The sequence below is a fragment of the Sorghum bicolor genome, chromosome 3 (assembly GCF_000003195.3).
Source record: "Sorghum bicolor cultivar BTx623 chromosome 3, Sorghum_bicolor_NCBIv3, whole genome shotgun sequence".
In the NCBI taxonomy this organism is placed as follows: Eukaryota; Viridiplantae; Streptophyta; class Magnoliopsida; order Poales; family Poaceae; genus Sorghum; species Sorghum bicolor.
This window is the reverse complement of record NC_012872.2, coordinates 60,664,003-60,676,344: the sequence shown is the minus strand read 5'-3', so window position 1 is coordinate 60,676,344 and position 12,342 is coordinate 60,664,003. Positions and strand designations below refer to the sequence as shown.

The 12,342-nt window shown below is 43.8% G+C and overlaps 1 protein-coding gene across 1 annotated transcript; it reads right to left on the bottom strand.

Annotated features, from left to right (window-relative positions):
- Positions 3,819–10,810, bottom strand: LOC8068070 (subtilisin-like protease SBT5.4). The gene is made up of 11 exons (XM_002456169.2): positions 10,665–10,810; positions 10,445–10,512; positions 10,214–10,296; positions 9,961–10,125; positions 6,457–6,568; positions 5,817–6,369; positions 5,637–5,734; positions 5,263–5,508; positions 5,039–5,153; positions 4,763–4,976; positions 3,819–4,661 (listed from the first exon to the last, which is right to left on the bottom strand). Exons 1-11 carry the CDS (start codon positions 10,755–10,757, stop codon positions 3,985–3,987), a joined length of 2,424 nt encoding a protein of 807 aa, XP_002456214.2. The 5' UTR covers positions 10,758–10,810; the 3' UTR covers positions 3,819–3,984.

The following is a 12,342-nucleotide window of genomic DNA, read 5'->3' as shown; positions in this document are numbered from 1 at the left end:
GTGGATCACAATTATTTGCAGTTATTGCCCATACCGCACACCGCTGGCCTCAACATTGGGTCAGAAAAACTCCACCCACGTTATTACTGGAGCCCTCACGTTGAGCACATCTATACCTACTAATAAAGAGACAAAATTTCAGTCTGTCTTTTTTTTTCTTCTGCTCCTATCGCGGTTCGGTTTGCGGAATCGGCGTTCGGCGGAATCGGTCGCCTCCTCCGTCGGTTACTTTCGTTTATAGAAGAGCAAAAAGAAAATAAAAAACTTTCTAGGGTTTCCAATGCAAAATCTCATATTAACCGCTCCCGTCTCGGTCAGCTCAGGAATCGGTAAGATAGAATAGAAGAGAGAAAAAAGAAATAAAAATTTTTCTAGGGTTCCCAATGTAAAATCTTCAATTTACTTTTCTTTTATTCTTTAAATCGGCTAAAAATTGATAAATGCGTAATAATTCATAGAAAAAACTAAAAATTATAAAACAAATTTTGTTCAGCTCTACATATGTAGATCCATGCAGTAAACAAAAAATATTACAAATTTTAGTGCATTTTTTTTGTTGGAAATGCTTGCCTATGCTTTTTAGTATAAAATTAAAATTGTAGTTATCTTGCTCCAATTATTATAAAAATTTTATGGTAGCCTATTTAATGTGATGCTTCATTCATATTTCATAGCAATCCTAATCTAAATAAAAAAATAATGCTAGCATCAAACTTCTCATGTTTTAATATAATATTGAGGTATATTAAAAGGTAATATTAGAGTGAGATAAGGTTTAACTAATTTCTATTATTATTATTAAATAAATATGTCTTCAAGCTATATATTATTGTAAATATTAACTATCTAATACCATAGATGTTATGGTTATCAATAAAATAAATTATGAACTTTAAATTTTATAAAAAAGATAAATATAAATAGATATGTAATATCATGTCATCACTTTTTAAGATCATTTGATGTTTTTCTTCCGTTGCAACGCACGGGCATATTGTGAAAATTTCAGTCTGCCCAAAATTTCTTCTGCCCTGTCTCCTGTCTCGCCCGGAATCGGTCTCTCCGTTTCTTTAACGCTTATAGGATAGAAAAAGAAAATAGAATATTTTCTAGGGTTCCCAATGCAAAATCTTCTTTTACATTTTCTACTGCTCTTGGAATCGCTAGCCTGTGTCGTCCGCTTGCAGAAGAGCAAAAAGAAAATAATTTTTTTCAGGGTTCCCAGTGCAAAATCTCCTATATTCTATTATTTTTCTTTTTTTCTTTAATTTAGCTGAAAATTAATAAATGTGTAGTAATTCACACAAAATCTAAAAAATTACAAAACAAATTTTGTTCCGCTTCACATATGTAGATCCATACAGTAAACCAAAAATAGGTGCAAAGTGTTTGTCCTATTAATTTACTTTTCTTTTATTCTTTATATCGGCTGAAAAATAATAAATGCGTATAAATTTATAGAAAAATCTAAAAATTACAAAACAAAATGTGTTCAGCTCCACATATGTAGATCCATGTAGTAAACAAAAAATATCATAAATTTTAGTATATTTTTTGCTGGAGATGCTTGCCTATGCTTTTTAGGTAAAATTGAAATTGTAGTTATCTTGCTCCAATTATTATAAAAAATTTATGGTAACCTATTTAATGTGATGCTTGATTTGTGGTAAAAGTTTTAGCATTATTCCTACATATCTCACTGATTTACTATTTTACCTAAATTTATGCTAGCTAAATAGTTTAGCATCAATTTAAGTGTGTAAAAATATAAATAAGATGCTTCCACTACCTTTGCACGATGTGTTGTTATATCATATGAACACTTCATAAGTCCATATGTTTATAATCTACATACATTTAACTGATATATCATATTTTATAGGAATCCTAATCTAAATAAAAAATAAAGCTAGCAACAAACTTCTCATGTTTTAATATAATCTATTATTATTATTAAATAAATATGTCTCCAAGCTACATAATATTGTAAATATTAACTATCTCATACCATAGATGTCATGGTTATCAATAAAATAAATTATGGACTTTAAGTTTTATAAAAAAGATAAATATAAATAGATATGTAATATTATGTCATCACTTTTTATGACCATTTGATGTTTTTTTTCGTTGCAACGCACGGGCATATTTACTAGTAACATATAAATTGCTATATACATAGTCTTAAAGTCCGTCTCATCCAATGGCACGAAATCTAAATCCCTGTGACTGTGATTTGCAATCTGTTTCATATATCCAGAAAGGTACTGTGATATGCAATGGAGCTACTCCATAAAGTGGTATACAACTGATAAGAACTTGTTGGAATCTGGTAAGTTTCAGTTCGACTGATGTTGTGTCTGATATTGGACTGTGATATGCAGGGATCTAGAAGAGTGGCCCTCTCATTACCCATTTACCATCTTTTGTCAAAATTCATCTGAAAACTGAATGGCAGTTGCTTGTCAGCCCTAAGCTACTTCTATCAGAACTGAATGACAATACTAAAAACTGAGGCCTTTGTTTAGTTCCGAAAAGTGAAAAGTTTTCGGTATTGTAGCACTTTCGTTTGTTTGTGACAAATATTATCCAATTATGGACTAACTAGAAACAAAAGATTCGTCTTGTGATTTACAGCTAAACTGTGTAATTAGTTTTTATTTTTGTCTATATTTAATGTTTCATGCATGTGCCACAAGATTCGATGTGACGGAGAATCTTGAAAAAATTTTGGTTTTCAGGGTGAACTAAACAAGGCCTGAATGGCATTGCTACTTGAATGACAACTGCTTGTCAGTTCCAAACTCTGAAAAATGCAGAGAAAACTGAGATGGTGTTCCTAGGAAAATGTAGAGAAAATTGAGATGGTGTTCCTAGGAGATAGCTCAGTTCTATTACTGTTACTGCTAGTCCAAAGTCTCATGCATATGAGAGTGCTTTAATGGAACTATAATTTTTTTTTTCAGTTTCTGCTAGTTCTAGTGCTTGTAGGTTGGCTATATACAACTTTGCTGTTATCAAGAGCTAGCTTCAGAGGGATAGATTTCTTAGCTTTTGTTTAAGGTCTCATAACACTAAACATTAAATTTACAACTTTCGGATGTTTAAAGCAAACAGCATGGCAGCTGCAAAGGAGCCTCAAGAAAAAATGGAGAATTCATGGAACATGGACTCGAAAAAACTTTGCATCATATTCAACTTATTTATGCTTATGTTAATTTGCTGATTGATCATGGTTACATGCAAGCATTAAATAACTTATAGATAACCAAATAGACAACATTGTCTATAGATTGTATGAGCTGTTTATTTAAGTGTCTATGTCGTGAATTCTAAGAATCTGTAGACAGACCTCTGTCTGTGGCCCGTACATGCTCTAATAAAATAAATGACACTGACACCGACAAAAGGAGTATCTTGGCACCAACACCAACACGGAGTATCAGTCGTTCCGATATGGGCCTTGTTTGCTTCCAAAAAATTTTACAAAATATGAATAATAGTATTTTCGTTTGTATTTGACAAATATTGTCCAATTATGAACTAACTAGGCTCAAAAGATTCGTCTCGTTAATTTCGACCAAACTGTGCAATTAGTTTTTATTTTTATCTATATTTAATACTCCATGCATATGTCTAAAGATTCGATGTGACGGGGAATCTAAAAAATTTTGCAAAATTTTTGGGAAGTAAACAAGGGGATGGTACAACTACACAAGGAGTTGTTAGAGTTGTTTTTTTTTCATCCCGCGAGAAAAAGAGATTGGAAATGAGCTTGACAAACTTAGAGACGTTCTTAGGAAGCTCGTCTATTCAAATGAAGAAAGATAAAAAAAATAATATATTCATTGCATTTATTTGTTATAATCGCTCTAGTTTTACAAATTATTTTTAAGAAAGACGCTTTTGGAAGATGCTTTGAGGAGGAATATTAATCACGCAATGACCATTGCCATGCCTTTGTGTGCTCTTCTAGCTAGTCCGCTAGCCGCACTTTGTCTTAACCACGACGGGACTCCGGACGCGATGCGCCGTGTCGGACCACACAATACTGCCGAACACGTAGGTACTAGCCGCCGCCGGGGCGTTGGCGTCCATGTCCAGCTTCACCGTGACCGTGAACTCCTTCTCCTCTCCGACCCTGAACTCCAGTTCGCTCGGCGCCACCGTGACCTTGACCCCCGCGGGCTCCGTGACCGTAACCTTGTACTTGCCGGGCGCGCCGGCGACGTTCTTCAGGCGGCGCTTCACCGTGGCGGTGGCGCCGCTGCCGGAGCCGGAGCCGGACAGGCACGGCACGGCGATGGACGGGTAGTTCAGGTCCTCGGGTCGGCCGTACGGGCCCTGGCTGCACTTGCACGGCTCGCCGGCGGCGTTGAACAGCGGGAGCAGCAGGAGGTTGATGACAGGTTGGGAGAGGTTGCCCAGGACCGGCGGGAGGTCGACCGGGAGCAGGCTCGGGATCGGGTCGCCCTGCGTCGCCTGCGTCGGCTTCAGTGATGAGCAGAGGAAGTTGGTGTAGTCGAGCAGCGTGGTGTCGTACACCAGGCCCGGGTCCAGTGCCCTGACGGGGTCCACGTGCCCTGAGCCGTACCCGAACGGCGTGGCGGCGGCGCCGGCCTCGTCTTGGATCGGGTTGCCGTCGTTGGCCGTGGTGCTCGCTGTCAGGGCAACATACAAACACACGGGACGGATCATGCATTATTTGCTATACAAAAATGCAAGGCTCCTTCAGAGAGCATAGATAGATGAGTTGGCTCACCGGTGGTCATGATTGCCGACTTGATCATGGCGGGGCTCCAAGTTGGGTACTTCGTCTTGAGGAGGCCGACGATGCCGGAGACGTGGGGGCACGACATGGAGGTGCCGGACATTATGTTGTAGGCGACACGCCGGTCGTCGAACGGGAGCTCCGTCGGTGAGACCGCGCCGCTGTACGCCGCGATCACGTTGACACCTGGTGCCGTGATGTCGGGCTGCCAACAACATGTCAGTGACAGGATGAGACAATCGGGTGCTGAACAATGTGAGCTATAACCTTGAGGATCTGAGGAGTTATGGCGTTTGGGCCCCGTGATGAGAAGGCTGCAATCTTGGGCGCAGGTTTTACGCCAAAACTCGCGTCTGTTGCGTTGATGTAGCCCAACGGATTGCTGCAGTGGAAGTGTAGATGCTGATCAGTCGGTTCAGTCCAACGCGTAAGATCAGTGAATGTTACCACCGTGCGCGCGCGCGGGCAGAGCAGCAGCTAGCTTTGCTTACTTGGTGGACTGGAGGTAGGTGAAGAGCCGGGCGCACTGCGAAAAGGAGCAGTGAGCTGCCGGGAGGACGTGCGCGTCGGCGACGACGGTGTCCCCGGTGCCGGCGTCGTTGCAGAGGACCATACCGACGCCGCCCGCCTGTTTGACCACAAACCCCTTCTCCACTCTGGCGTTCACCCCTCTGACGCAGACCACAATCTTGCCCTTCACCTTGTCAGGATCCAGAGAGCCGGGCAAGCACAGCGACCTGCAGACAGGCACGAGGAGGAACCTCATCGATCAGCAGGATGTTCATAGGAGAGGAGACACGCACGTCGATGCGAACAACAAACAGACAGCAGGCCGGCTGTGAATCAGATGGGTACTAGTACGTACGAGTTGCCGGTTGGTTGGTTCACGGCGTTGGCCTTCTCCCCGCTGATAATCTGATACGGCTGACCAATGGGCAGAGTGCTCTCTGCGAGACTTTGTCCCTGTCAATCAATTGCATTGGGTTTTACGACGTGATGAGCTAAATCTACAGTAATCGCGATGGTTCAATCCACTATACCGTACCTGGATGGAGTCGCTACCATTGAAGCTGACATAAGCTGGGAAATCCCTGTCCATGGTGCTTGCAGCAACCGTGAAGATCCAGGGGGCAAGGTTGGTAACCGTGCTCGGCTGCGGGCCGGAGTTGCCGGCGGAGCAGACGACGGTGACCCCGCTCTGGACGGCGAAGAACGCGCCGATGGCGGTCAGGTCGGTGAGGTAGTCGGCGGGCGGCGCGCCGAGGGAGAGGGAGAGGACGTGCACGCCGTCCGCCACCGCCTTGAGGATGGCGGCCAGGATGTCGATCCCAGAGCAGCCCGGCTCGTAGCACGCCTTGTACATGGCGACGCGCGCGCCCGGCGCGCCGCCCGCGGCCGTGCCCTTGCCGTGGCCGTACACGCTGGCGCCCCGGACGAAGGAGCCGCCCGCGGTGGACAGCGTGTGCGAGCCGTGCCCCACGTAGTCCCGCGGCGACGACAGGTCCGCCTGGCTCGTCGGCGGCTGCTGGCCTCCGTCGCCGCTCAGGGCGCCCGACGCCTGGATGCCCTCGCTGAAGAACCTCGCGCCGATCAGCTTCCTGCGTGTACGTGCGCGCCGTCAGTTTTTTCACCCCGGCCTCCGGAGAAGTTGTTTGTCCGAGTCAGTCGGGGCAGGCGCGCGCTACCTGTTGCACTGGAAGGTGGGGTCGTTGCCTTTCTCGCAGGTGCCGTGCCAACGACCCAATGGGACGTCCAGCATGGTATCGTTTTGGAAGCTTTGGGATTCCGGCCATACGCCTTCGTCGTACATTGCAGCGAACACAACACACACACACAAAAAAAAAAAACATTAGCACAACAAGCTTCAGATCGGTAACTGTAGCTACTGCTAGTACTACTCAAGAATCAATATCAATATCTGACCGCTGTCACGATTTTTTTGTCAGGTTCGAGTTGACCTTTTAGAGTCGCTATATATTGCTGAGATAGTGAGGCCTGTTTAGTTCACCAAAAAACCAAAAACTTTTTAAGATTCTTCGTCACATCAAATCTTGCGGCACATGAAACATTACATATAGTCAAAAACAAAAACTAATTATACAGTTTATCTGTAAATGACGAGATAAATCTTTTCAGTCTAGTTAGTCCATAATTGGATAATATTTGCCACAAACAAATGAAAGTGCTACAGTGGTCGAAATTTTTTTATTTCATCGACTAAACAAGGCCTGAGATGTGATTCTAATTACTAGTAGTTCGGATCGGAAGCATTCATTGTACTTGTAGAGGTGGCCAAGAAATCTATCGTGCATTTTCTTTTCTTCAAAAGGTTGGCAAGAGTTTTGCCGAATTATACTAGAAGAAATAAAGAAAGAATATGCTTACAAGCGAAACCCTGTCGTGCATCTCAATGCGACATAAAGTCAGCACCCATTGCCTTCGTTTTTAGTTCATGTTGTACCACTAGGCCACAAGCACTAACAACTAATTCCTCAGACATTATTTGCATTTCTATGTATGTTCATGAACTCTCAAAATGAGTATCTAGGCCCTTCCACTTTACAAATAGTTCGTTCGAAGTGAGAATTAGAATGCAGAATGAGCTGGGAATCAAGCTTGGGCGGATATCTGTGGCTCCACTGACACTACTAGAATACACTAGTTTCCCTAGAGTCAAAATCCTAGGGAAAGGTTTAAAAAACGGTAGGGAAATATTTTTCCTAGGATTTTTCGTAAGAAAAGCCCCCTAGGGACGATTTCGATGGAAAAGACAACGTGCCCTAGGGTCTTACTACAAACCGTAGGAAAAGAAACTTTTCCTAGAGATCTTGAGCCGTAGGGAACCATGCCTTGTAGTGACGTGGAAAGAAGCTTTCCCTAGGGTACATTTCCCCTAGGGGAACGTTGATATAGTTTTTCTTGCATAAATATAATAATCATAAAATTAATAGTATCATTTATTCATTATGTTATCTCAAATGACAACAATCCACGACGCAAACAAATCACAAATAAAACAATTATATATTGAATTTTACATCAAATCCATGTTACATATGCATCTCTCAAATCTTTATTTATAGAATCTTGAAGCAAGGAGACGCGGGATTAGAAAATCACTGCCACAACATCCAAATCAATGGAAGAAATCAAACGCATTATCAATCTTGAAGCAACTAAGCAAGGAGACGCAGGAGATAGTAGCATCTCCCTCGTGTCTAGCTGTACGCGAGCCTCCTCGCTGCTGGACAACGGCACCAGCGACGAGCCACGGCAGGGCTGCCTCCCACACGGACACGCCACGGCAAAGGCAAGCTCGCCTCCCGCGCGTGCCTCGCCGTAGGAGACAGCAGCAGAGACGCTCCGACAAAGGTATGCCGCCTCCCGCGCATCGGCCTCGCCATAGGACGACAGCAGCAGAGACGCACCGCCGATAGAGCATCTCCAACAATTTGGCAAATATCACTTGGCAAATCTCTACTTTTGCCAAGTCTCAAACCCAAATGCCTAGTGAAAAAATAGGCTTTCTCCAACAAATTGGCATTTGGACTTGGCAAATTTAAAATAAATGGCCCACGTGTCTTAATTTTCTTTCTTTTGGTGGACCGGTCTCTTGCGTGAGGGAGATGAAGGGTTCACGTAACCCTTCGACGTACAGGGCCGCGACTCCCCTGCGCCGCTTCGCATGCCGCCGCCCCTTCTTTCTGCCGTTGCCCCTTCTTCCTCCATCGATCCAGGCCATCTTTCCCTCCATCGAACTCCATCTTCTCCAAGTAGCCAGCATGCCAAGGAAGAGATCCCGTACGACGACGGCGCTCCTTCTCCCCGCGACGGCTCCTGGCGACGGCGCTCCTTCCTCGCGACAGCTCCTGGCGACGCGGCGCTCCTTCTCCCCGCGACGGCTCCTGGCGACGCGGCGCTCCTTCTCCCCTAGGCGGCGGCGCAAACAAAGTGAAGGAAAAGGAAGGGCGAGCGGCTTTCCTTTCGCGGTCTTTTCCTTTCGCGCCCGCGGGAAAAGGAAGGGCGGGCGGCTTTCGCGCGCGCGGGAGAAGTGGAGAAGGACCGAAAAACAGCGATGCCAAGCGATCAGCAGCGCGCAAACATGCGCCGTGAGGGGCTACTTTTGCCAAATTGTTGGAGGAAGTTTTTTGTGATTTTGCCAAAAAACTAAATTTGCTAAGTGGTTTTGCCAAATTGTTGGAGATGCTCTAAGGCAGGACCGCCTCCTGGGCGTTGGCTCCGACCTGCTCCTTCAGGCCGACGGTGGCAGTAGGGACTCGCAGCCACAGGGGCCGGGAGGTCCACGCCGCTCCTTGTTGCTCTGGCTAAGAGAAATCAAGGGGGGGAGAGAGAGAATGGAAGATAGAAGAAGATAGAACAAGGGTGTGCGGTGGATATAGAAGAGAGCTGAAGGGATAAGGTTGTGGCAGGCCCACCATGCACAACAGATGGAGAGTGTTCAAATTTTTTAGATTCGCGCCCAAAATTTTAAGCCCGCGGTTAGAAATGTCCCTACGGTTTTCTAGTTTCCTAGGGAAACCATTCAATTTGGCGTCTGCTTGGCACTTCCATCCTGAGAAAAGACAGGTTTCTCTACGGTTTTCGATAAAGTCCTAGGAAAAGATAAGGTTTCCCTATGGTTTGAAAGAAAGTCCTAGGGAAAATATCTTTCCCTAGGGTTTTTTTAATTTTTCTAGGAAAAATAAAAAACCCTAGAGAAACTAGTTGATTCTAGTAGTGTGAGTGTCGACACTACTATCAAGCCAAAGAAAGAAAGTACTGTTGACTAATTTATTGTGAGAGAAAAACACTACTAAATAACAAATTCGGCTGATAAGTATAACAAATTCGGCTGATAAGTTTAAGCGAACAAGCTGGTTCAAAAATTGCTCCTACAACTTCGGCTGTAAACGTCTTTGATAACAAGTTCCGTTGTGCTCTATTTTTTTTTTCCAACTTCGGCTTGTTCAAGAATCGCTCCTACAACTTCGACTGTACATACTTTCCTGGACGGTTGATGTTATCAAACGTCTTTGATAACCAGTTCTGTATCAGTGACCTTAAGTAGTAGGATTCTTGAGTTACATACACACAGAGACTCCTCCATCCGTTGTGCTTTAATTATTCACGTTGAGAATTGAAGTACACGGAGGAGTATATATCTTGCATCAGTATATATATTACTATACCTGTGTCGATGACCCCGATGATGGTGTCCTCGCCCAGCTTCGCAGACGACCACGCGGCGGCGATCTCGCCGCCGTTGCTGGCCGCGAGCCCGAGGAAGTCCCACGAGTGCGTCGTGTGGGTCTTGTACAGGGTGTCCGGGATCACGGCCATCACGCCGGGGAGCTCTGACGAACCAAAGCAATCAGCGCGCATGCATAAAAGCCCGTACGTCGGCGATTGCGAATTGAACCAGAGACACAGACAAACACATACTTCGGAGTTGCGGCTGGAAGCCCTGTTCGATCTGCAGCGCGACCCCGCTGATGGCCCGCAGGTTGTACGGCAGGATGAAGAAGCTGCATGCATTTCGTGCCGTAGATAATAAAAGTATAAGCAGTTAATTAAGCACATATTTCTTCCTCGGCAAAATGGAATGGATTATTGGTACGATGCCTAATTAAGAGTTACTAGTAGTGCAGTAGTACTAGCATCATCTGATCTTACTCATCGGTGATTGTAGCGAGCAGCGCATTAAGGGAGGCCGGGAAATCACTGAAGAAGATCACACACGGCTGCAGAGGCATGTAAATCAGATCATCATCAGTCGTACTAATTAAAAACCGTGTATGCATGCATATCGAAGAAGAACATGACGAGCCGAGGGAGGCAAAATGGAGGAGATAGCGAAACAAAGGAAGCATCATGGCATCATGCATTGCCTTGCCTTCTTGTCAGCCGACGCCGCCGGCGTCGCCTGCAGAGCGAAGAGCAGCACCAAGGCGAGGAGCAAGACGCGGCGGCCGGCTCCTGTCCCCATCGCGCTCGACCTGCTTCTAGAGGTGCAGGCGATACCTGTGTGCCTGCTGTTGCGCAGCGCAGCCCAAGCATCTACCCTGGGGCGACCAATTTATATACGCGTCAAGGTCAAATGCCTCCAAGTTTTTATATGCTATCGGCGAGGAGCACGCCACGACCTCATGTTACAAAAATTGCCTGGCATCTAAGCATGCATGCTGCTCCTTGACGAAATCCACATGCCACAACGTGGGCGCAATAATCACACGATTTGACGACCAGCTGAACTTAATTAAGGTGCATGCGGCGATCTCCCAGGATCATATGGCAAAGGCGTTGAACTCGTTTAATTTGAAGAACTCTCCTGGATGTGATGAGGACAGATAGAATCTCTTTTTCTTTGTGTGAGTAGCGTTTTTCTAATATCAAAGTTTTTGGTAATATGACTACATTGGTCATCAGTATCTCATGGCGCTGTACGGGCATGTTTGTTTAACCTTCGAATTTGTGGATAAGAAGCTTTTAACAATATGGGCGCTACATTCTTAACAATTCAGCAACCCACCTCTTATCCACTTTTAGAAAAGAGTGAAATGCGAAATGACCAAACTACCCATTAGACTCAGTATTGTAGTGCTGATAGATAATCTTGATACTCTCATTGTTCCAAATAACTTGATGTTTTAGATTTTTTTAGACAGATTGGTGCTCAATAAAAACACCATATATCCCTATTTATTAAAGGTGAACCACGCTAGTTAAAGAATAAACCCCTCGTTAAAAGAATGCATCACTAGTGCAAAACAATTTTTTTTTCACCGGTGACTCGTAAAAGAACAGGCGCCCATAGAAATAAAATCATGGGCCCATGGCTATGAACCGTTAGTGTAAATATATTTCTAGCTCCTGACAATTTTCTTAAACCCACTATCAATAAAAATCCTCTATTTACACTGATAGTTATCTTAAACCTACCATTAGTGTAAATCGGATTTCTACTCACGGTAGGCTTAAAAGACTTTCCATTTAAACTGACGATTTCTTAACTTGACAGTAGTACAAATAATTAGAAATTATTATTTTAACTTTTTTTTAAATGATCTTATATGGATAAATAGTCTAGATGAAAGATGTAGTACTAAAAAAGATCTACAATTTTGTAGTTGATTATCTTTTCATTTGAAATTATTTATAGCCCCAAAAATTATGTTTTAAGAAAAAGGTTTGAAATTTATATTTTCTGAATTTTTAAATAACCTCAAATGAAGAAATGACACAGTCCAAAGTTCTAATACTTGAGGAAATCTAAAACTTTATAGTACAAACTTTTTATTTAAATTAGTTAGGACGTCAGATATGTATTATATATAATATTCTCTAGAGTGATTACGAAAGAAATGTGTCTACTACTTAGTTACAACTGACTTTGAAATGTAGTGGTTAAGGAAGGAGCATGAGGTCTGAGGAGTAATTGAGTAAATTACTTATTTACCACTAAAATTTTACTTGTGCCTTATCTGCTATTGAAAAGTTTTGAGTCCCCTGTCTACTATTTAGTTTAACCTTCTTTCTCTATCAATCCAGCCGCTTCCATTCATTTTCCTGGT